The sequence below is a fragment of the Oncorhynchus mykiss genome, chromosome 13 (genome assembly GCF_057628025.1).
Source record: "Oncorhynchus mykiss isolate SJ-2025 chromosome 13, ASM5762802v1, whole genome shotgun sequence".
NCBI classification, from domain to species: Eukaryota; Metazoa; Chordata; class Actinopteri; order Salmoniformes; family Salmonidae; genus Oncorhynchus; species Oncorhynchus mykiss.
The window spans coordinates 85,223,523-85,246,370 of NC_143034.1; the positions used below are offsets into that span (position 1 = coordinate 85,223,523).

Consider the following 22,848-nt stretch of genomic DNA (forward strand, 5'->3'; position numbering starts at 1 on the left):
TCTCCTCATCCCTTTAATATTCATAATAATAATAACACCTCTCCTCATCCCTTTAATCTTAATAATAATAATAACACCTCTCCTCATCCCTTTAATATTAATAATAATAATAACACCTCTCCTCCTCCCTTTAATATTAATAATAATAATAACACCTCTCCTCATCGCTTTATTATTAATAATAATAATAACACCTCTCCTCATCCCTTTAATATTAATAATAATAATAACACCTCTCCTCATCCCTTTAATATTAATAATAATAATAACACCTCTCCTCCCTTTAATAATATTAATAATAACACCTCTCCTCATCCCTTTAATATTAATAATAATAACAACTCTCCTCCCTTTAATAATAATAATAATAATAATAATAACACCTCTCCTCCCTTTAATATTAATAATAATAATAACATTTCTCCTCATCCCTTTAATATTAATAATAATAATAACACCTTTCCTCCCTTTAATATTAATAATAATAATAACACCTCTCCTCCCTTTAATATTAATAATAATAATAACACCTCTCCTCCCTTTAATAATATTAATAATAATAATAACACCTCTCCTCCCTTTAATATTAATAATAATAATAACACCTCTCCTCCCTTTAATAATATTAATAATAACACCTCTCCTCCCTTTAATATTATTAACAATGATAACACATCTCATCCCTTTAATAATAATAATATTAATAATAATAATAACACCTCTCCTCCCTTTAATATTAATAATAATAATAACACCTCTCCTCCCTTTAATAATAATAATAATAATAACACCTCTCCTCCCTTTAATAATATTAATAATAACACCTCTCCTCCCTTTAATATTAATAATAACATCTCTCCTCTCTTTAATATTAATATTAATAACACCTCTCCTCCCTTTAATATTATTAACAATAATAACACCTCTCCTCCCTTTAATATAAATAATATTAATAATAACACCTCTCCTCCCTTTAATATTAATAATAATAATAATAACACCTCTCCATCTTGTCTACCAGTTCCAGAAGTGACAGGGTGAACTTGGTGGAGACGGTGGGGGGCTGGTGTCTCCGGGTCACCGTGCTGCTCTTCCTCACATGACCTCTATGCTGACCTACAACCTCCGCGTGAACAAGGAAGAGGTTGGCCACCATCTGGGGAACACACCATAGACTTAGATAGACATTGCATCATTGTATCTGCCCCATTTTGACATCTGTGAGAGCATGGGCAGCACCATTGAGGCCATCTCAATTTAGGAGTAGTCCATTTTCTTCTTCTTCTACTACTACTATGAGTTGTTTGGAGGGTGTAGTCTGAACAGGTATAGAGACCAGGCTAGTGATTTACTGCCCCCTGGAGGGTGTAGTCTGAACAGGTATAGAGACCAGGCTAGTGATTTACTGCCCCCTGGAGGGTGTAGTCTGAACAGGTATAGAGACCAGGCTAGTGATTTACTGCCCCCTGGAGGGTGTAGTCTGAACAGGTATAGAGACCAGGCTAGTGATTTACTGCCCCCTGGAGGGTGTAGTCTGAACAGGTATAGAGACCAGGCTAGTGATTTACTGCCCCCTGGAGGGTGTAGTCTGAACAGATATAAAGACCAGGCTAGTGATTTACTGCCCCCTGGAGGGTGTAGTCTGAACAGGTATAAAGACCAGGCTAGTGATATACTGCCCCCTGGAGGGTGTAGTCTGAACAGGTATAGAGACCAGGCTAGTGATTTACTGCCCCCTGGAGGGTGTAGTCTGAACAGGTATAAAGACCAGGCTAGTGATATACTGCCCCCTGGAGGGTGTAGTCTGAACAGGTATAGAGACCAGGCTAGTGATTTACTGCCCCCTGGAGGGTATAGTCTGAACAGGTATAGAGACCAGGCTAGTGATTTACTGCCCCCTGGAGGGTGTAGTCTGAACAGGTATAAAGACCAGGCTAGTGATTTACTGCCCCCTGGAGGGTGTAGTCTGAACAGGTATAGAGACCAGGCTAGTGATTTACTGCCCCCTGGAGGGTGTAGTCTGAACAGGTATAGAGACCAGGCTAGTGATTTACTGCCCCCTGGAGGGTGTAGTCTGAACAGGTATAAAGACCAGGCTAGTGATTTACTGCCCCCTGGAGGGTGTAGTCTGAACAGGTATAAAGACCAGGCTAGTGATTTACTGCCCCCTGGAGGGTGTAGTCTGAACAGGTATAAAGACCAGGCTAGTGATTTACTGCCCCCTGGAGGGTGTAGTCTGAACAGGTATAAAGACCAGGCTAGTGATTTACTGCCCCCTGGAGGGTGTAGTCTGAACAGGTATAGAGACCAGGCTAGTGATTTACTGCCCCCTGGAGGGTGTAGTCTGAACAGGTATAGAGACCAGGCTAGTGGTTTACTGCCCCCTGGAGGGTGTAGTCTGAACAGGTATAGACCAGGCTAGTGATTTACTGCCCCCTGGAGGGTGTAGTCTGAACAGGTATAGAGACCAGGCTAGTGATTTACTGCCCCCTGGAGGGTGTAGTCTGAACAGGTATAGAGACCAGGCTAGTGATTTACTGCCCCCTGGAGGGTGTAGTCTGAACAGGTATAAAGACCAGGCTAGTGATTTACTGCCCCCTGGAGGGTGTAGTCTGAACAGGTATAGAAACCAGGCTAGTGATTTACTGCCCCCTGGAGGGTGTAGTCTGAACAGGTATAGAGACCAGGCTAGTGATTTACTGCCCCCTGGAGGGTGTAGTCTGAACAGGTATAGAGACCAGGCTAGTGATTTACTGCCCCTTGGAGGGTGTAGTCTGAACAGGTATAAAGACCAGGCTAGTGATTTACTGCCCCCTGGAGGGTGTAGTCTGAACAGGTATAGAGACCAGGCTAGTGATTTACTGCCCCCTGGAGGGTGTAGTCTGAACAGGTATAAAGACCAGGCTAGTGATTTACTGCCCCCTGGAGGGTGTAGTCTGAACAGGTATAAAGACCAGGCTAGTGATTTACTGCCCCCTGGAGGGTGTAGTCTGAACAGGTATAGAGACCAGGCTAGTGATTTACTGCCCCCTGGAGGGTGTAGTCTGAACAGGTATAGAGACCAGGCTAGTGATTTACTGCCCCCTGGAGGGTGTAGTCTGAACAGGTATAAAGACCAGGCTAGTAATTTACTACCCCCTGGAGGGTGTAGTCTGAACAGGCATAGAGACCAGGCTAGTGATTTACTGCCCCCTGGAGGGTGTAGTCTGAACAGGTATAGAGACCAGGCTAGTGATTTACTGCCCCTTGGAGGGTGTAGTCTGAACAGGTATAAAGACCAGGCTAGTGATTTACTGCCCCCTGGAGGGTGTAGTCTGAACAGATATAAAGACCAGGCTAGTGATTTACTGCCCCCTGGAGGGTGTAGTCTGAACAGGTATAGAGACCAGGCTAGTGATTTACTGCCCCCTGGAGGGTGTAGTCTGAACAGGTATAGAGACCGGGCTAGTGATTTACTGCCCCTTGGAGGGTGTAGTCTGAACAGGTATAAAGACCAGGCTAGTGATTTACTGCCCCCTGGAGGGTGTAGTCTGAACAGATATAAAGACCAGGCTAGTGATTTACTGCCCCCTGGAGGGTGTAGTCTGAACAGGTATAGAGACCAGGCTAGTGATTTACTGCCCCCTGGAGGGTGTAGTCTGAACAGATATAAAGACCAGGCTAGTGATTTACTGCCTCCTGGAGGTTGTAGTCTGAACAGGTATAGAGACCAGGCTAGTGATTTACTGCCCCCTGGAGGGTGTAGTCTGAACAGGTATAGAGACCAGGCTAGTGATTTACTGCCCCCTGGAGGGTGTAGTCTGAACAGGTATAAAGACCAGGCTAGTGATTTACTGCCCCCTGGAGGGTGTAGTCTGAACAGGTATAAAGACCAGGCTAGTGATTTACTGCCCCCTGGAGGGTGTAGTCTGAACAGGTATAGAGACCAGGCTAGTGATTTACTGCCCCCTGGAGGGTGTAGTCTGAACAGGTATAGAGACCAGGCTAGTGATTTACTGCCCCCTGGAGGGTGTAGTCTGAACAGGTATAAAGACCAGGCTAGTAATTTACTACCCCCTGGAGGGTGTAGTCTGAACAGGTATAAAGACCAGGCTAGTGATTTACTGCCCCCTGGAGGGTGTAGTCTGAACAGGTATAGAGACCAGGCTAGTGATTTACTGCCCCCTGGAGGGTGTAGTCTGAACATGTATAAAGACCAGGCTAGTGATTTACTGCCCCCTGGAGGGTGTAGTCTGAACAGGTATAAAGACCAGGCTAGTGATTTACTGCCCCCTGGAGGGTGTAGTCTGAACAGGTATAGAGACCAGGCTAGTGATTTACTGCCCCCTGGAGGGTGTAGTCTGAACAGGTATAGAGACCAGGCTAGTGATTTACTGCCCCCTGGAGGGTGTAGTCTGAACAGGTATAAAGACCAGGCTAGTAATTTACTACCCCCTGGAGGGTATAGTCTGAACAGGCATAGAGACCAGGCTAGTGATTTACTGCCCCCTGGAGGGTGTAGTCTGAACAGGTATAGAGACCAGGTTAGTGAATTACCTATCCCTGTAGGATGTTGTCTGAACAGGAATGAAGACAAGATTAGTGATTTACTGCCACTTGCAGTTACGGAATGTTTGCTCATTAGTATAATTCCTTGACTGATCTGGAGACAGGGATAAAGCATTAAAAAAATCCAATAGCTGATCTCAGATGGATTGTCTGGGGCCAAGTTAACCTTCCCTTTCATGTAAGAAAGTCATGACCATCATGCTTTTAGGGAAATAGGTTCGTTTTGTACATGTATTAAACTGTGAGATTGAACAATTCAAGTCTCCTTGCTGAGGGGGTCCGGGGTCCTCCCCCTGATCATTTTTACGCTTCGAAAGTTTACATACACCTTAGCCAAATACATTTAAAATCAGTTTTTCACAATTCCAGACATTTAATCCTAGTAAACATTCACTGTCTTAAGTCAGTTAGGATCACCACTTGATTTTAAGAATGTGAAATGTCAGAATAATAGTAGAGAGAATGATTTATTTCATATTTTATTTATTTCATTACATTCACAGTGGGTCAGAAGTTTACATACACTCAATTCGTATTTGGTAGCATTGCCTTTAAATTGTTTTATGTGGGTCAAACATTTCAGGTAGCCTTCCACAAGCTTCCCACAATAAGTTGGGTGAATTTTGGCCCATTCCTCCTGACAGAGCAGGTGTAACTGAGTCAGGTTTGTAGGCCTCCTTGCTCACACACGCCTTTTCAGTTCTGCCCACACATTTTCTATGGGATTGAGGTCAGGGCTTTGTGATGGCCACTCCAATAACTTGAATTTGTTGTCCTTAAGCCATTTTGCCACAACTTTGGAAGTTTGCATGGGGTCATTGTCCATCTGGAAGACACATTTGCGACCAAGCTTTAACTTCCTGACTGATGTCTTGAGATATTGCTTCAATATATCCACATAATTTCCCCTCCTCATGATGTCAACTATTTTGTGAAGTGTACCAGTCCCTCCTGCAGAAAAGCACCCCCACAACATGATGCTGCCACCACCGTGCTTCACGGTTGGGATGGTGTTCCTCGGCTTGCAAGCCTCCCCCATTTTCCTCCAAACATAATGATGGTCATTTTGGCCAAACAGTTCTATTTTTGTTTCATCAGACCAGAGGACATTTCTCCAAAAAGTACGATCTTTGTCCCCATGTGCAGTTGCAAACCGTAGTCTGGCTTTTTTATGGCGGTTTTGGAGCAGTGGCTTCTTCCTTGCTGAGTGGCCTTTCAGGTTATGTCGATATAGGGCTCGTTTTACTGTCGATATAGATACTTTTGTACCTGTTTCCTCCAGCATCTTCACAAGGTCCTTTGCTGTTGTTCTGGGATTGATTTGCACTTTTCACACCAAAGTACATTCATCTCTAGGAGACAGAACGCATCTCCTTCCTGAGCGGTATGATGGATGCGTGGTCCCATAGTGTTTATACTTGCGTACTATTGTTTGTACAGATGAACGCGGTACATTCAGGCGTTTGGAAATTGCTCCCAATGATGAACCAGACTTGTGAAGGTCTACAAATTCTTCTGAGGTCTTGGCTGATTTCTTTTGATTTTCCCATGATGTCAAGCAAAGAGGCACTCCGTTTGAAGGTAGGCCTTGAAATACATCCACAGGTACACCTCCAATTGACTCAAATGATGTCAATTAGCCTATCAGAAGCTTCTAAAGTGTATGTAAACTTCTGACCCACTGGAATTACGATAGAGTGAATTATAAGTGAAATAACCTCTGTCTTTAAACAATTGTTGGAAAAATGACTTGTGTCCTGTACAAAGTAGACTTGCCAAAACTATAGTTTGTTGACAAGAAATGTGTGGAGTGGTTGAAAAAAAAAGGTTTTAATGACTCCACTGTATGTGGCAGGAAGCTCAGTTCTGGTGACTTTTTAAAAGGAAATTCTCCTCCAGAATGAAAGAAAATAAACCCCCTCCAGGAAGGTGCCAGGTAACATGTTGGTAGAAATCATGTTTTTATTACAAATACATTGTACCATGCATCTAGCCTATGGTCTATATTATCAGATGTGCTGTTAGCAATAAGCATTATCACCTGCAGCCCAAATGATTTATGACTAGGTAAATAGATCAACTATTGTCTGGTTTAGTTTAATAACACCATCACATGACTAGTTCTAACCCCTAACCCCTAACCTCTAACCCCTCCTACCTTGTTCTTGATGTGGCTGAACAGATCGAGAACCTGCTGTCCAACCTGGTCCTAGTTCTAACCCCTAACCTCTAACCCCTAACCTCTAATCCCTAAACCCTAACCTCTAACCCTTAACCTCTAACCCCTCCTACCTTGTTCTTGCTGTGGCTGAACAGATCGAGAACCTGCTGTCCAACCTGGTCCTAGTTCTAACCCCTAACCTCTAACCCCTAACCCCTCCTACCTTGTTCTTGCTGTGGCTGAACAGATCGAGAACCTGCTGTCCAACCTGGTCGTAGTTCTAACCCCTAACCTCTAACTCCTAACCCCTCCTACCTTGTTCTTGCTGTGGCTGAACAGATGGAGAACCTGCTGTCCAACCTGGTCCTAGTTCTAACCCCTAACCTCTAACCCCTAACCTCTAATCCCTAAACCCTAACCTCTAACCCTTAACCTCTAACCCCTCCTACCTTGTTCTTGCTGTGGCTGAACAGATGGAGAACCTGCTGTCCAACCTGGTCCTAGTTCTAACCCCTAACCTCTAACCCCTAACTCCTCCTACCTTGTTCTTGCTGTGGCTGAACAGATGGAGAACCTGCTGTCCAACCTGGTCGTAGTTCTTATCCAGAAACTTGTGAACCTACAGAGAGATGACAGAAGGTATAGAGCAGGAAGAAACCATATTGTAAAGCCATCGACTGTCGGATCTGTTTTGGTCTGTCTCATTCACTGTGTTGGGTAATATGGGATGTTTTGGTCTGTCTCATTTACTGTGTTGGGTAATATGGGATGTTTTGGTCTGTCTCATTTACTGTGTTGGGTAATATGGGATGTTTTGGTCTGTCTCATTTACTGTGTTGGGTAATATGGGATGTTTTGGTCTGTCTCATTTACTGTGTTGGGTAATATGGGATGTTTTGGTCTGTCTCATTTACTGTGTTGGGTAATACGGGATGTTTTGGTCTGTCTCATTTACTGTGTTGGGTAATATGGGATGTTTTGGTCTGTCTCATTTACTGTGTTGGGTAATACGGGATGTTTTGGTCTGTCTCATTTACTGTGTTGGGTAATATGGGATGTTTTGGTCTGTCTCATTTACTGTGTTGGGTAATATGGGATGTTTTGGTCTGTCTCATTTACTGTGTTGTGTAATATGGGATGTTTTGGTCTGTCTCATTTACTGTGTTGGGCAATATGGGATGTTTTGGTCTGTCTCATTTACTGTGTTGGGTAATATGGGATGTTTTGGTCTGTCTCATTTACTGTGTTGTGTAATATGGGATGTTTTGGTCTGTCTCATTTACTGTGTTGGGTAATATGGGATGTTTTGGTCTGTCTCATTTACTGTGTTGGGTAATACGGGATGTTTTGGTCTGTCTCATTTACTGTGTTGGGTAAAATGGGATGTTTTGGTCTGTCTCATTTACTGTGTTGGGTAATATGGGATGTTTTGGTCTGTCTCATTTACTGTGTTGGGTAATATGGGATGTTTTGGTCTGTCTCATTTACTGTGTTGGGTAATACGGGATGTTTTGGTCTGTCTCATTTACTGTGTTGTGTAAAAAGGGATGTTTTGGTCTGTCTCATTTACTGTGTTGGGTAATATGGGATGTTTTGGTCTGTCTCATTTACTGTGTTGTATAATATGGGATGTTTTGGTCTGTCTCATTTACTGTGTTGGGTAATACGGGTTGTTTTGGTCTGTCTCATTTACTGTGTTGGGTAATATGGGATGTTTTGGTCTGTCTCATTTACTGTGTTGGGTAATATGGGATGTTTTGGTCTGTCTCATTTACTGTGTTGTGTAATATGGGATGTTTTGGTCTGTCTCATTTACTGTGTTGGGTAAAATGGGATGTTTTGGTCTGTCTCATTTACTGTGTTGGGTAATATGGGATGTTTTGGTCTGTCTCATTTACTGTGTTGGGTAATATGGGATGTTTTGGTCTGTCTCATTTACTGTGTTGGGTAATATGGGATGTTTTGGTCTGTCTCATTTACTGTGTTGGGTAATACGGGATGTTTTGGTCTGTCTCATTTACTGTGTTGGGTAATATGGGATGTTTTGGTCTGTCTCATTTACTGTGTTGGGTAATATGGGTTGTTTTGGGCTGTCTCATTTACTGTGTTGGGTAATATGGGATGTTTTGGTCTGTCTCATTTACTGTGTTGGGTAATATGGGATGTTTTGGTCTGTCTCATTTACTGTGTTGGGTAATATGGGTTGTTTTGGTCTGTCTCATTTACTGTGTTGGGTAATATGGGATGTTTTGATCTGTCTCATTTACTGTGTTGGGTAATATGGGATGTTTTGGTCTGTCTCATTTACTGTGTTGGGTAATATGGGATGTTTTGATCTGTCTCATTTACTGTGTTGGGTAATATGGGATGTTTTGGTCTGTCTCATTTACTGTGTTGTGTAATATGGGGTGTTTATATACTATATGTTAAAACAATAATTCATTAATTAATAAAACATGTTAGTCATTTAACATGTTAGTCATTTAACAGACGTTCTTATCCAGAGGCTTAGTTAGTGTATTCCTCTGAAGATAGCTTGGTGGGACAACCATATACAGTATCACAGTCATAGTCAGTCCATTTTTCATCAATAAAGTAGCTATCATCAGAGTCAGTGCTAGTAAGGAGGAGTGTTAGTTCACCATGCTAGTAAGGAGGAGTGTTAGTTCACCATGCTAGTAAGGAGGAGTGTTAGTTCACCATGCTAGTAAGGAGGGGTGTTAGTTCACCATGCCAGTAAGGAGGAGTGTTAGTTCACCATGCTAGTAAGGAGGAGTGTTAGTTCACCATGCTAGTAAGGAGGAGTGTTAGTTCACCATGCTAGTAAGGAGGAGTGTTAGTTCACCATGCTAGTAAGGAGGAGTGTTAGTTCACCATGCTAGTAAGGAGGAGTGTTAGTTCACCATGCTAGTAAGGAGGAGTGTTAGTTCACCACGCTAGTAAGGAGGAGTGTTAGTTCACCACGCTAGTAAGGAGGAGTGTTAGTTCACCATGCCAGTAAGGAGGAGTGTTAGTTCATCATGCCAGTAAGGAGGAGTGTTAGTTCATCATGCCAGTAAGGAGGAGTGTTAGTTCACCATGCTAGTAAGGAGGAGTGTTAGTTCACCATGCCAGTAAGGAGGAGTGTTAGTTCATCATGCCAGTAAGGAGGAGTGTTAGTTCATCATGCCAGTAAGGAGGAGTGTTAGTTCACCATGCTAGTAAGGAGGAGTGTCAGTTCACCATGCTAGTAAGGAGGAGTGTTAGTTCACCATGCTAGTAAGGAGGAGTGTTAGTTCACCATGCTAGTAAGGAGGAGTGTTAGTTCACCATGCTAGTAAGGAGGAGTGTTAGTTCACCATGCTAGTAAGGAGGAGTGTTAGTTCACCATGCTAGTAAGGAGGAGTGTTAGTTCACCATGCTAGTAAGGAGGAGTGTTAGTTCACCATGCTAGTAAGGAGGAGTGTTAGTTCACCATGCTAGTAAGGAGGAGTGTTAGTTCACCATGCTAGTAAGGAGGAGTGTTAGTTCACCATGCTAGTAAGGAGGAGTGTTAGTTCACCATGCTAGTAAGGAGGGGTGTTAGTTCACCATGCCAGTAAGGAGGAGTGTTAGTTCACCATGCTAGTAAGGAGGAGTGTTAGTTCACCATGCTAGTAAGGAGGAGTGTTAGTTCACCATGCTAGTAAGGAGGAGTGTTAGTTCACCATGCTAGTAAGGAGGAGTGTTAGTTCACCATGCTAGTAAGGAGGAGTGTTAGTTCACCATGCTAGTAAGGAGGAGTGTTAGTTCACCATGCTAGTAAGGAGGAGTGTTAGTTCACCACGCTAGTAAGGAGGAGTGTTAGTTCACCATGCCAGTAAGGAGGAGTGTTAGTTCATCATGCCAGTAAGGAGGAGTGTTAGTTCATCATGCCAGTAAGGAGGAGTGTTAGTTCACCATGCCAGTAAGGAGGAGTGTTAGTTCACCATGCTAGTAAGGAGGAGTGTTAGTTCACCATGCTAGTAAGGAGGAGTGTTAGTTCACCATGCTGGTAAGGAGGAGTGTTAGTTCACCATGCTAGTAAGGAGCAGTGTTAGTTCACCATGCTGGTAAGGAGGAGTGTTAGTTCACCATGCTAGTAAGGAGGAGTGTTAGTTCACCATGCTAGTAAGGAGGAGTGTTAGTTCACCATGCTAGTAAGGAGGAGTGTTAGTTCACCATGCTAGTAAGGAGGAGTGTTAGTTCACCATGCTAGTAAGGAGGAGTGTTAGTTCACCATGCTAGTAAGGAGGAGTGTTAGTTCACCATGCTGGTAAGGAGGAGTGTTAGTTCACCATGCTAGTAAAGAGGAGTGTTAGTTCACCATGCTAGTAAGGAGGAGTGTTAGTTCACCATGCTAGTAAGGAGGAGTGTTAGTTCACCATGCTAGTAAGGAGGAGTGTTAGTTCACCATGCTGGTAAGGAGGAGTGTTAGTTCACCATGCTAGTAAGGAGGAGTGTTAGTTCACCATGCTAGTAAGGAGGAGTGTTAGTTCACCATGCTAGTAAGGAGGAGTGTTAGTTCACCATGCTAGTAAGGAGGAGTGTTAGTTCACCATGCTAGTAAGGAGGAGTGTTAGTTCACCATGCTGGTAAGGAGGAGTGTTAGTTCACCATGCTAGTAAGGAGGAGTGTTAGTTCACCATGCTGGTAAGGAGGAGTGTTAGTTCACCATGCTGGTAAGGAGGAGTGTTAGTTCACCATGCTAGTAAGGAGGAGTGTTAGTTCACCATGCTAGTAAGGAGGAGTGTTAGTTCACCATGCTAGTCAGGAGGAGTGTTAGTTCACCATGCTAGTAAGGAGGAGTGTTAGTTCACCATGCTAGTAAGGAGGAGTGTTAGTTCACCATGCTGGTAAGGAGGAGTGTTAGTTCACCATGCTAGTAAGGAGGAGTGTTAGTTCACCATGCTAGTAAGGAGGAGTGTTAGTTCACCATGCTAGTAAGGAGGAGTGTTAGTTCACCATGCTAGTAAGGAGGAGTGTTAGTTCACCATGCTGGTAAGGAGGAGTGTTAGTTCACCATGCTAGTAAGAAGGAGTGTTAGTTCACCATGCTAGTAAGGAGGAGTGTTAGTTCACCATGCTAGTAAGGAGGAGTGTTAGTTCACCATGCTGGTAAGGAGGAGTGTTAGTTCACCATGCTAGTAAGAAGGAGTGTTAGTTCACCATGCTAGTAAGGAGGAGTGTTAGTTCACCATGCTGGTAAGGAGGAGTGTTAGTTCACCATGCTAGTAAGGAGGAGTGTTAGTTCACCATGCTAGTAAGGAGGAGTGTTAGTTCACCATGCTAGTAAGGAGGAGTGTTAGTTCACCATGCTGGTAAGGAGGAGTGTTAGTTCACCATGCTAGTAAGGAGGAGTGTTAGTTCACCATGCTGGTAAGGAGGAGTGTTAGTTCACCATGCTAGTAAGGAGGAGTGTTAGTTCACCATGCTAGTAAGGAGGAGTGTTAGTTCACCATGCTGGTAAGGAGGAGTGTTAGTTCACCATGCTGGTAAGGAGGAGTGTTAGTTCACCATGCCAGTAAGGAGGAGTGTTAGTTCACCATGCTAGTAAGGAGTGTTAGTTCACCATGCTAGTAAGGAGGAGTGTTAGTTCACCATGCTAGTCAGGAGGAGTGTTAGTTCACCATGCTAGTAAGGAGGAGTGTTAGTTCACCATGCTGGTAAGGAGGAGTGTTAGTTCACCATGCTAGTAAGGAGGAGTGTTAGTTCACCATGCTAGTAAGGAGGAGTGTTAGTTCACCATGCTGGTAAGGAGGAGTGTTAGTTCACCATGCTGGTAAGGAGGAGTGTTAGTTCACCATGCCAGTAAGGAGGAGTGTTAGTTCACCATGCTAGTAAGGAGTGTTAGTTCACCATGCTAGTAAGGAGGAGTGTTAGTTCACCATGCTAGTCAGGAGGAGTGTTAGTTCACCATGCTAGTAAGGAGGAGTGTTAGTTCACCATGCTGGTAAGGAGGAGTGTTAGTTCACCATGCTAGTAAGGAGGAGTGTTAGTTCACCATGCTAGTAAGGAGGAGTGTTAGTTCACCATGCTGGTAAGGAGGAGTGTTAGTTCACCATGCTAGTAAGGAGGAGTGTTAGTTCACCATGCTAGTATGGAGGAGTGTTAGTTCACCATGCTAGTAAGGAGGAGTGTTAGTTCACCATGCTGGTAAGGAGGAGTGTTAGTTCACCATGCTAGTAAGGAGGAGTGTTAGTTCACCATGCTAGTAAGGAGGAGTGTTAGTTCACCATGCTAGTAAGGAGGAGTGTTAGTTCACCATGCTAGTAAGGAGGAGTGTTAGTTCACCATGCTAGTAAGGAGGAGTGTTAGTTCACCATGCTAGTAAGGAGGAGTGTTAGTTCACCATGCTGGTAAGGAGGAGTGTTAGTTCACCATGCTAGTAAGGAGGAGTGTTAGTTCACCATGCTAGTAAGGAGGAGTGTTAGTTCACCATGCTAGTAAGGAGGAGTGTTAGTTCACCATGCTAGTAAGGAGGAGTGTTAGTTCACCATGCTGGTAAGGAGGAGTGTTAGTTCACCATGCTAGTAAGGAGGAGTGTTAGTTCACCATGCCAGTAAGGAGGAGTGTTAGTTCACCATGCTAGTAAGGAGGAGTGTTAGTTCACCATGCTAGTAAGGAGGAGTGTTAGTTCACCATGCTAGTAAGGAGGAGTGTTAGTTCATCATGCCAGTAAGGAGGAGTGTTAGTTCACCATGCTGGTAAGGAGGAGTGTTAGTTCACCATGCTAGTAAGGAGGAGTGTTAGTTCACCATGCTAGTAAGGAGGAGTGTTAGTTCACCATGCTAGTAAGGAGGAGTGTTAGTTCACCATGCTAGTAAGGAGGAGTGTTAGTTCACCATGCTAGTAAGGAGGAGTGTTAGTTCACCATGCTAGTAAGGAGGAGTGTTAGTTCACCATGCTAGTAAGGAGGAGTGTTAGTTCACCATGCTAGTAAGGAGGAGTGTTAGTTCACCATGCTAGTAAGGAGGAGTGTTAGTTCACCATGCTAGTAAGGAGGAGTGTTAGTTCACCATGCTAGTAAGGAGGAGTGTTAGTTCACCATGCTAGTAAGGAGGAGTGTTAGTTCACCATGCTAGTAAGGAGGAGTGTTAGTTCACCAAAGGCTTTTCATTAGAGTTTTTTATGGATCTTTTAATATTCACAATAAATGGGAACATCATCGAACCAACGAGCTGCGTTGGGGAAGCTGATTCTGCTCTCATCCTGTTGGGTCTCATTGGGATTCACTACATACACACTACCCACAACTATAGGTGTGTGTAACCTGGCAGGTGTGTGTGTGTGTGTGTACCTGGCAGATGTGTGTGTGCACCTGTCAGATGTGTGTGTGTGTACCTGTCAGATGTGTGTGTGTGTACCTGGCAGGAGTGTGTGTGTACCTGGCATGTGTGTGTGTGTACTTGTCAGATGTGTGTGTGTGTGTGTGTACCTGGCAGGTATGTGTGTGTGTATGTACCTGGTAGGTGACCGGGCCAGCGAAGTGTTTGATGGTGAATTCTGGGAGGGGCATCTTTGGCTTCAGGTAGATCTTGTTGTTACCATGGTGATAATGACACTTCTGGAGGAAGGTGTGGTCTGTCGCCTAGCAACAGAGAAACAGAGCATCAACCAATGACTGAGCACAGTCAAGTGTGTGTGTGTGTGTGTGTGTGTGTGTGTGTGTGTGTGTGTGTGTGTGTGTGTGTGTGTGTGTGTGTGTGTGTGTGTGTGTGTGTGTGTGTGTGTGTGTACCTGGGGAAAGCAGCTCTGGTCATCCAGGATCTTCAGTATCCCATGGGGCTTAGAGGAGATGAGGTCGATGCAGGACTGGTTGTCGCTGAACGGGATGTCCTGCCACGGGATCTGCTCCCTGTTGTACTCCTCCTGACAGACACATGACATACAGGCTTCATTACGCATTATAACACTTTGGAACAGGACATACTGCCAGGGGATCTGCTCCCTTCTGTCCTCTTATAACCCTGGCTCTTCAATGAGTATCTGATATAAGACATGTCAGTGTCCTGTCCTCTTATAACCCTGCCTCTTATATAAGACATGTCAGTCTCCTGTCCTCTTATAACCCTGCCTCTTATATAAGACATGTCAGTGTCCTGTCCTCTTATAACCCTGCCTCTTATATAAGACATGTCAGTCTCCTGTCCTCTTATAACCCTGCCTCTTATATAAGACATGTCAGTCTCCTGTCCTCTTATAACCCTGCCTCTTATATAAGACATGTCAGTGTCCTGTCCTCTTATAATCCTGGCTCTTATATAAGACATGTCAGTCTCCTGTCCTCTTATAACCCTGCCTCTTATATAAGACATGTCAGTCTCCTGTCCTCTTATAACCCTGCCTCTTATAGAAGACATGTCAGTCTCCTGTCCTCTTATAACCCTGCCTCTTCAATGAGTATCTGATATAAGACATGTCAGTCTCCTGCCCTCTTATAACCCTGCCTCTTATATAAGACATGTCAGTCTCCTGTCCTCTTATAACCCTGCCTCTTATATAAGACATGTCAGTCTCCTGTCCTCTTATAACCCTGCCTCTTATATAAGACATGTCAGTCTCCTGTCCTCTTATAACTCTGCCTCTTCAATGAGTATCTGATATAAGACATGTCAGTCTCCTGCCCTCTTATAATACTCTACCTCAGGCGAGATTTTGGATATCTAAGGAAGTTTTGCTCGCCTGAGGTACAGTATCTCATGATAAGCTGTAGAACCACACTATCTACCTAGAGAGTTTTCCTCTGTATTTTTCATAGCTGTCTACATACCACCACAGTCTGATGCTGGCAATAAGGCCTCACTCAATGAGCTGTATTCCGCCATAAGCAAACAGGAAAATACTCATCCAGAGGCGGCGCTCCTAGTGCCCGGGGACTTTAATGCAGGGAAACTTAAATCAGTTTTACCTCATTTCTACCAGCATGTTAAATGTTCAACCAGAGGGGGGAAATTCTAGACCACCTTTACTCCACACACAGAGACGCATATAAACCTCTCCCTCTCCCTCCATTTGGCAAATCTGACCATAACGCTATCCTCCTGATTCCTGCTTACAAGCAAAAATTAAAGCAGGAAGCACCAGTGACTAGATCAATAAAAAAGTGGTCAGATGAAGCAGATGCTAATCTACAGGACTGTTTTGCAGCACAGACTGGAATATGTTCCGGCATTCTTCCGATGGCATTGAGGAGTACACAACACCAGTCATTGGCTTCATCAGTGCATCGATGACATCGTCCTCACAGTGACCGGGCGTACATACCCCAACCAGAAGCCATGGATTACAGGCAACATCTGCACTGAGCTAAAGGCTAGAGCTGCCACTTTCAAGGAGCGGGACTCTAACCCGGAAGCTTATAAGAAATCCTGCTATGCCCTGCGACGAACCATCAAACAGGCAAAGCGTTAATACAGGACTAAGATTGAATCGGCTCTGACGCTCATCGGATGTGGCAGGACTTGTAAACTATTACAGACTACAAAGGGAAGCACAGCCGAGAGCTGCTCAGTGACACGAGCCTACCAGACGAGCTAAACCACTTCCATGCTCGCTTCAAGGCAAATAACACTGAAACAGGCACGAGAGCACCAGCTGTTACTGAAGACTGTGTGATCACGCTCTCCATAGCCGATATGAGTAAGACCTTTAAACAGGTCAACATTCACAAGGCCGCAGGGCTAGATGGATTACCAGGACGTGTACTCAGAGCATGCGCTGACCAACTGGCACGTGTCTTCACTGACATTTTCAACCTCTCCCTGTCCGAGTCTGTAATACCAACATGTTTTAAGCAGACCACCATAGTCCCTGTGCCCATGAACATCAAGGTGACCTGCCTAAATGACTGCCGACCCGTAGCACTCACATCTGTAGCCATGAAGTGCTTTGAAAGGATGGTCATGGCTCACATCAACACCATTATCCTAGACCCACTCCAATTTGCATACCGCCTCAACAGCTCAACAGATGATGCAATCTCTTTTGCACTCCACACTGCCCTTTCCCACCTGGACAAAAGGAACACCTACAGTGCCTTGCGAAAGTATTCGGCCCCCTTGAACTTTGCGACCTTTTGCCACATTTCAGGCTTCAAACATAAAGATATAAAACTGTATTTTTTTGTGAAGAATCAACAACAAGTGGGACACAATCATGAAGTGGAACGACATTTATTGGATATTTAAAACTTTTTTAACAAATCAAAAACTGAAAAATTGGGCGTGCAAAATTTTTGCATCCTAACAATTATAACAGGACATCCTGCCAGAGGATCTGCTCCCTGCTGTACTTCTCCTGACAGGCAGATGACAAATAGGCTTCATACAGGCTTCATAACGCATAATAACACATAATAACTCTCACCTGCTCCTGTCTGAAGACGATCCTATTGAAGAAGAACTGCAGGTACTCATTAGCATAGTTAATACACAGCTGCTCAAAGCTGTTGAAGGACAGGTCCTGGAGGAGACAGAGATACGGGGTTAGATACAGCTAACTGACAGAGATGTTGAAGGTCCTGGAGGAGACAGAGATACAGCTAACTGACAGAATAATGACAGAGATGTTGAAGGTCCTGGAGGAGACAGAGATACAGATAACTGACAGAGATGTTGAAGGTCCTGGAGGAGACAGAGATACTGGGTTAGATACAGCTAACTGACAGAATAATGACAGAGATGTTGAAGGTCCTGGAGGAGACAGAGATACAGCTAACTGACAGAATAATGACAGAGATGTTGAAGGTCCTGGAGGAGACAGAGATACTGGGTTAGATACAGCTAACTGACAGAATAATGACAGAGATGTTGAAGGTCCTGGAGGAGACAGAGATACTGGGTTAGATGCAGCTAACTGACAGAATAATGACAGAGATGTTGAAGGTCCTGGAGGAGACAGAGATACAGCTAACTGACAGAATAATGACAGAGATGTTGAAGGTCCTGGAGGAGACAGAGATACTGGGTTAGATACAGCTAACTGACATAATAATGACAGAGATGTTGAAGGTCCTGGAGGAGACAGAGATACTGGGTTAGATACAGCTAACTGACAGAATAATGACAGAGATGTTGAAGGTCCTGGAGGAGACAGAGATACTGGGTTAGATACAGCTAACTGACAGAATAATGACAGAGATGTTGAAGGTCCTGGAGGAGACAGAGATACTGGGTTAGATACAGCTAACTGACAGAATAATGACAGAGATGTTGAAGGTCCTGGAGGAGACAGAGATACTGGGTTAGATACAGCTAACTGACAGAATAATGACAGAGATGTTGAAGGTCCTGGAGAAGACAGAGATACTGGGTTAGATACAGCTAACTGACAGAATAATGACAGAGATGTTGAAGGTACTGGAGGAGACAGAGATACAGCTAACTGACAGAATAATGACAGAGATGTTGAAGGTCCTGGAGGAGACAGAGAGGAAAGACGGAGGGACAGACAGAGAGAGAGATGGTGGGACAGACAGAGGGAGAGAGATAGATGGACAGACAGAGGGAGAGACAGACAGAGGAAGAGAGTTGGAGGGACGGAGGGAGAGAGAAGGAGGGACAGACAGAGGGAGAGAGGGAGAGAGAGAGAGAGAGAGGGAGAGAGGTGGAGGGACAGACAGAGGGAGAGAGATGGAGGGACAGACGGAGGGAGAGAGAGATGGAGGGAAGGATAAAGTGGAGTACCTCAAAGCCATATATATCCAGCACAGATATTGACAGAGCGTGATGTCGAGGATACACCTGTCCATTAATCCTCTCAGTCAGCCAGTGGAACAACAGAGAGTACAGGATCTTGGCAACAGCATCTCTGGAGCAGGAGACAGACAGACAGACAGACAGACAGACAGACAGACAGACAGACAGACAGACAGACAGATTAACAAGTGGCATGTCTACAGCATGCTGAAGAGTGCATGCTGGGAGTTGTAGTGAAGTTAGGGTGTATTATCTGTGGTTCCTACCTGGCGTCTACAGCACGCTGAAGAGTGCATGCTGGGAGTTGTAGTGAAGTTAGGTTGTATTATCTGTGGTTCCTACCTGGCGTCTACAGCACGCTGAAGAGTGCATGCTGGGAGTTGTAGTGAAGTTAGGGTGTATTATCTGTGGTTCCTACCTGGCGTCTACAGCACGCTCAAGAGTGCATGCTGGGAGTTGTAGTGAAGTTAGGGTGTATTATCTGTGGTTCCTACCTGGCGTCTACAGCACGCTGAAGAGTGCATGCTGGGAGTTGTAGTGAAGTTAGGGTGTATTATCTGTGGTTCCTACCTGGCGTCTACAGCACGCTGAAGAGTGCATGCTGGGAGTTGTAGTGAAGTTAGGTTGTATTATCTGTGGTTCCTACCTGGCGTCTACAGCACGCTGAAGAGTGCATGCTGGGAGTTGTAGTGAAGTTAGGGTGTATTATCTGTGGTTCCTACCTGGCGTCTACAGCACTCTCTACCGTCAGAGGGGTGTAGATCTTCTCCCTCATGGTCTCCTGGAGAGTCATAACACAGAGAGGTCAGTTAGTTACCAACAGAACACACAGCTCGGATTGGTGGAACACAACTCATCACAACCAATCAAAGGAAAGTTATGCTCTTCTTTAAATGTGCAGTGTCAAATGATTTCCTCTTGAGTCTCTCTCTCTCTCTCCTTAAAGGGTTTATCATGGAACCAATCTATATGTCTTCCTCTCTCTCTCTCCTTAAAGGGTTTATCATGAAACCAATCTATATGTCTTCCTCTCTCTCTCCTTAAAGGGTTTATCATGGAACCAATCTATATGTCTTCCTCTCTCTCTCTCCTTAAAGGGTTTATCATGGAACCAATCTATATGTCTTCCTCTCTCTCTCCTTAAAGGGTTTATCATGGTACCAATCTATATGTCTTCCTCTCTCTCTCTCCTTAAAGGGTTTATCATGGAACCAATCTATATGTCTTCCTCTCTCTCTCCTTAAAGGGTTTATCATGGAACCAATCTATATGTCTTCCTCTCTCTCTCCTTAAAGGGTTTATCATGGTACCAATCTATATGTCTTCCTCTCTCTCTCCTTAAAGGGTTTATCATGGAACCAATCTATATGTCTTCCTCTCTCTCTCTCTCTCCTTAAAGGGTTTATCATGGTACCAATCTATATGTCTTCCTCTCTCTCTCTCCTTAAAGGGTTTATCATGGAACCAATCTATATGTCTTCCTCTCTCTCTCCTTAAAGGGTTTATCATGGAACCAATCTATATGTCTTCCTCTCTCTCTCTCTCTCCTTAAAGGGTTTATCATGGAACCAATATATATGTCTTCCTCTCTCTCTCCTTAAAGGGTTTATCATGGAACCAATCTATTTTACATCTTCCTCTCTCTCTCCTTAAAGGGTTTATCATGGAACCAATATATATGTCTTCCTCTCTCTCTCCTTAAAGGGTTTATCATGGAACCAATCTATTTTACATCTTCCTCTCTCTCTCCTTAAAGGGTTTATCATGGAACCAATCTATATGTCTTCCTCTCTCTCTCCTTAAAGGGTTTATCATGGAACCAATCTATTTTACATCTTCCTCTCTCTCTCCTTAAGGGGTTTATCATGGAACCAATCTATATGTCTTCCTCTCTCTCTCCTTAAAGGGTTTATCATGGAACCAATCTATATGTCTTCCTCTCTCTCTCCTTAAAGGGTTTATCATGGAACCAATCTATATGTCTTCCTCTCTCTCTCTCTCCTTAAAGGGTTTATCATGGAACCAATCTATTTTACGACTTCCTCTCTGAAGGTCAACAGCAATTGACCTTAGTTACCTCCATTAAACACATTGTGTATATAACAGGTCATTCATTATAACAGGTCATTGTACCAGACCCTCCATTAGACACATTGTGTATATACAGGTCATTGTACCAGACCCTCCATTAGACACATTGTGTATATAACAGGTCATTGTAGAGATGAGTATTAGATACTAGAGGAGAGATGATAGAGTACTAGAGTACTAGATACTGTATTCAGGGAGTAGAGATGATAGAGTAGAGATGATAGAGGAGAGATGATAGAGGAGAGATACTGTTTTCAGGGAGTAGAGATGATAGAGTACTAGATACTGTATTCAGGGAGCAGAGATGATAGAGTAGAGATGATGGAGTACCAGACACTGTATTCAGGGAGTAGAGATGATAGAGTAGAGATGATAGAGTACTAGATACTGTATTCAGGGAGTAGAGATGATAGAGTACCAGATACTGTATTCAGGGAGTGGAGAAGCTCAGTAGAAATGCTGTGTCCTGACCGTGACTTTGTGTGTGATGGCCTTCTGGAGTCCCTCAGGGGAGATCTGGAGCAGCTCAGCTACGACTCTGATCTCCTGAGCACTGACCACAGACGCCACCTCCTGGCCATCCGCCTGCAGTACAACACATTAACATTTTATTTATCAAAGGCAACTTCTGCTTCATCCCAACCCCTCTGAATGACACACAGGGGCAGCCCTCTGCTCCAACCATACAGTGGAATACTCTAAAGGAGAGCTATTCCATATTATAGTGATACCACATTAACAGTGGGGACTATGACATATAATGCATTTAGAAAGTATTCAGACCCCTTAACTTTTTCCACATTTTGTTATGTTACAGCCTTATTCTAAAATGGATTAAATCATTTATTTTTCTCATCAATCTGCACACAATACCCCGTAATGACATCACAATACCCCATAATGACATCACAATACCCCATAATGACATCACAATACCCCATAATGACATCACAATTCCCCATAATGACATCACAATACCCCATAATGACAAAGCAAAAACAGGTTTTTAGACAAAAAAGTTGCAAAAAAAATACAGAATTATCACATTTAATGACAAAAGAATAAAACTGTTTTTGCTTTGTCATTATGGGGTATTGTTTGTAGATTGATGAGAATTGTTTAAAAATATATATATTTTAGAATAAGCCTGTAACATAGCAAAATGTGTAAAAAGTCAAGAGGTTTGAATAATTTCCAAAGGCACTGTGTATATACAGGTAGGAGAGGTTGGAGCGGAGGGATGCCACACTGGGCGTTCATGGAGAAGTTGTCGTGTATATACAGGTAGGAGAGGTTGGAGCGGAGGGATGCCACACTGGGCGTTCATGGAGAAGTTGTCGTGTATATACAGGTAGGAGAGGTTGGAGCGGAGGGATGCCACACTGGGCGTTCATGGAGAAGTTGTCGTGTATATACAGGTAGGAGAGGTTGGAGCGGAGGGATGCCACACTGGGCGTTCATGGAGAAGTTGTCGTGGGGGGTTAAGTGGCTGGCTCAATGGCATCTAGGATTTGATACCAGCAACCCTCTGGTTGCCAGCTCACTTCCAGCCAACTGTTTTCCCTTCAGACCCAATGCTAGGCTACCTGCTGCCCACGGGTTAGGAGTTAGGGTTTAAAGGGATAGTCTGAGATTTTAGGTAAATAGAAAAAAGGGCTTGATTGGCAAAATCTCAAACATCCCTTTAAGGTTTGGTTTAGACTACCATACCTCATATCTTTGGAAGTAGACATTCCCCAGACTATCCTTTTAAGGTTCGGGTTAGACTACCATACCTCATATCTTTGGAAGTAGACATTCCCCAGACTATCCTTTTAAGGTTCGGGTTAGACTACCATACCTCATATCTTTGGAAGTAGACATTCCCCAGACTATCCCTTTAAGGTTCGGGTTAGACTACCATACCTCATATCTTTGGAAGTAGACATTCCCCAGACTATCCTTTTAAGGTTCGGGTTAGACTACCATACCTCATATCTTTGGAAGTAGACATTCCCCAGACTATCCCTTTAAGGTTCGGGTTAGACTACCATACCTCATATCTTTGGAAGTAGACATTCCCCAGACTATCCCTTTAAGGTTTGGTTTAGACAGCCGTATCTTTGGAAGTAGACGTTCCCCAGACTATCCTTTTAAGGTTCGGGTTAGACTACCATACCTCATATCTTTGGAAGTAGACATTCCCCAGACTATCCTTTTAAGGTTCGGGTTAGACTACCATACCTCATATCTTTGGAAGTAGACATTCCCCAGACTATCCTTTTAAGGTTCGGGTTAGACTACCATACCTCATATCTTTGGAAGTAGACATTCCCCAGACTATCCCTTTAAGGTTCGGGTTAGACTACCATAC

At 43.9% G+C, this 22,848-nt stretch overlaps 1 protein-coding gene across 1 annotated transcript in view; it reads right to left on the reverse strand.

Annotated features, from left to right (window-relative positions):
- Nucleotides 1-22,848, reverse strand: part of LOC118947901 (unconventional myosin-XV) — a 212,756-nt gene that overhangs the window by 149,946 nt on the left and 39,962 nt on the right. The window contains exons 12-19 of the mRNA XM_090194383.1: nt 20,967-21,080; nt 19,127-19,185; nt 18,393-18,516; nt 17,074-17,169; nt 14,446-14,577; nt 14,171-14,296; nt 7,251-7,328; nt 1,002-1,156 (exon numbers count right to left, since the gene is read on the reverse strand). Of these exons, the coding sequence (XP_090050509.1) occupies nt 1,002-1,156; nt 7,251-7,328; nt 14,171-14,296; nt 14,446-14,577; nt 17,074-17,169; nt 18,393-18,516; nt 19,127-19,185; nt 20,967-21,080 (884 nt within the window). The remainder of the gene's footprint in view (nt 1-1,001; nt 1,157-7,250; nt 7,329-14,170; nt 14,297-14,445; nt 14,578-17,073; nt 17,170-18,392; nt 18,517-19,126; nt 19,186-20,966; nt 21,081-22,848) is intronic.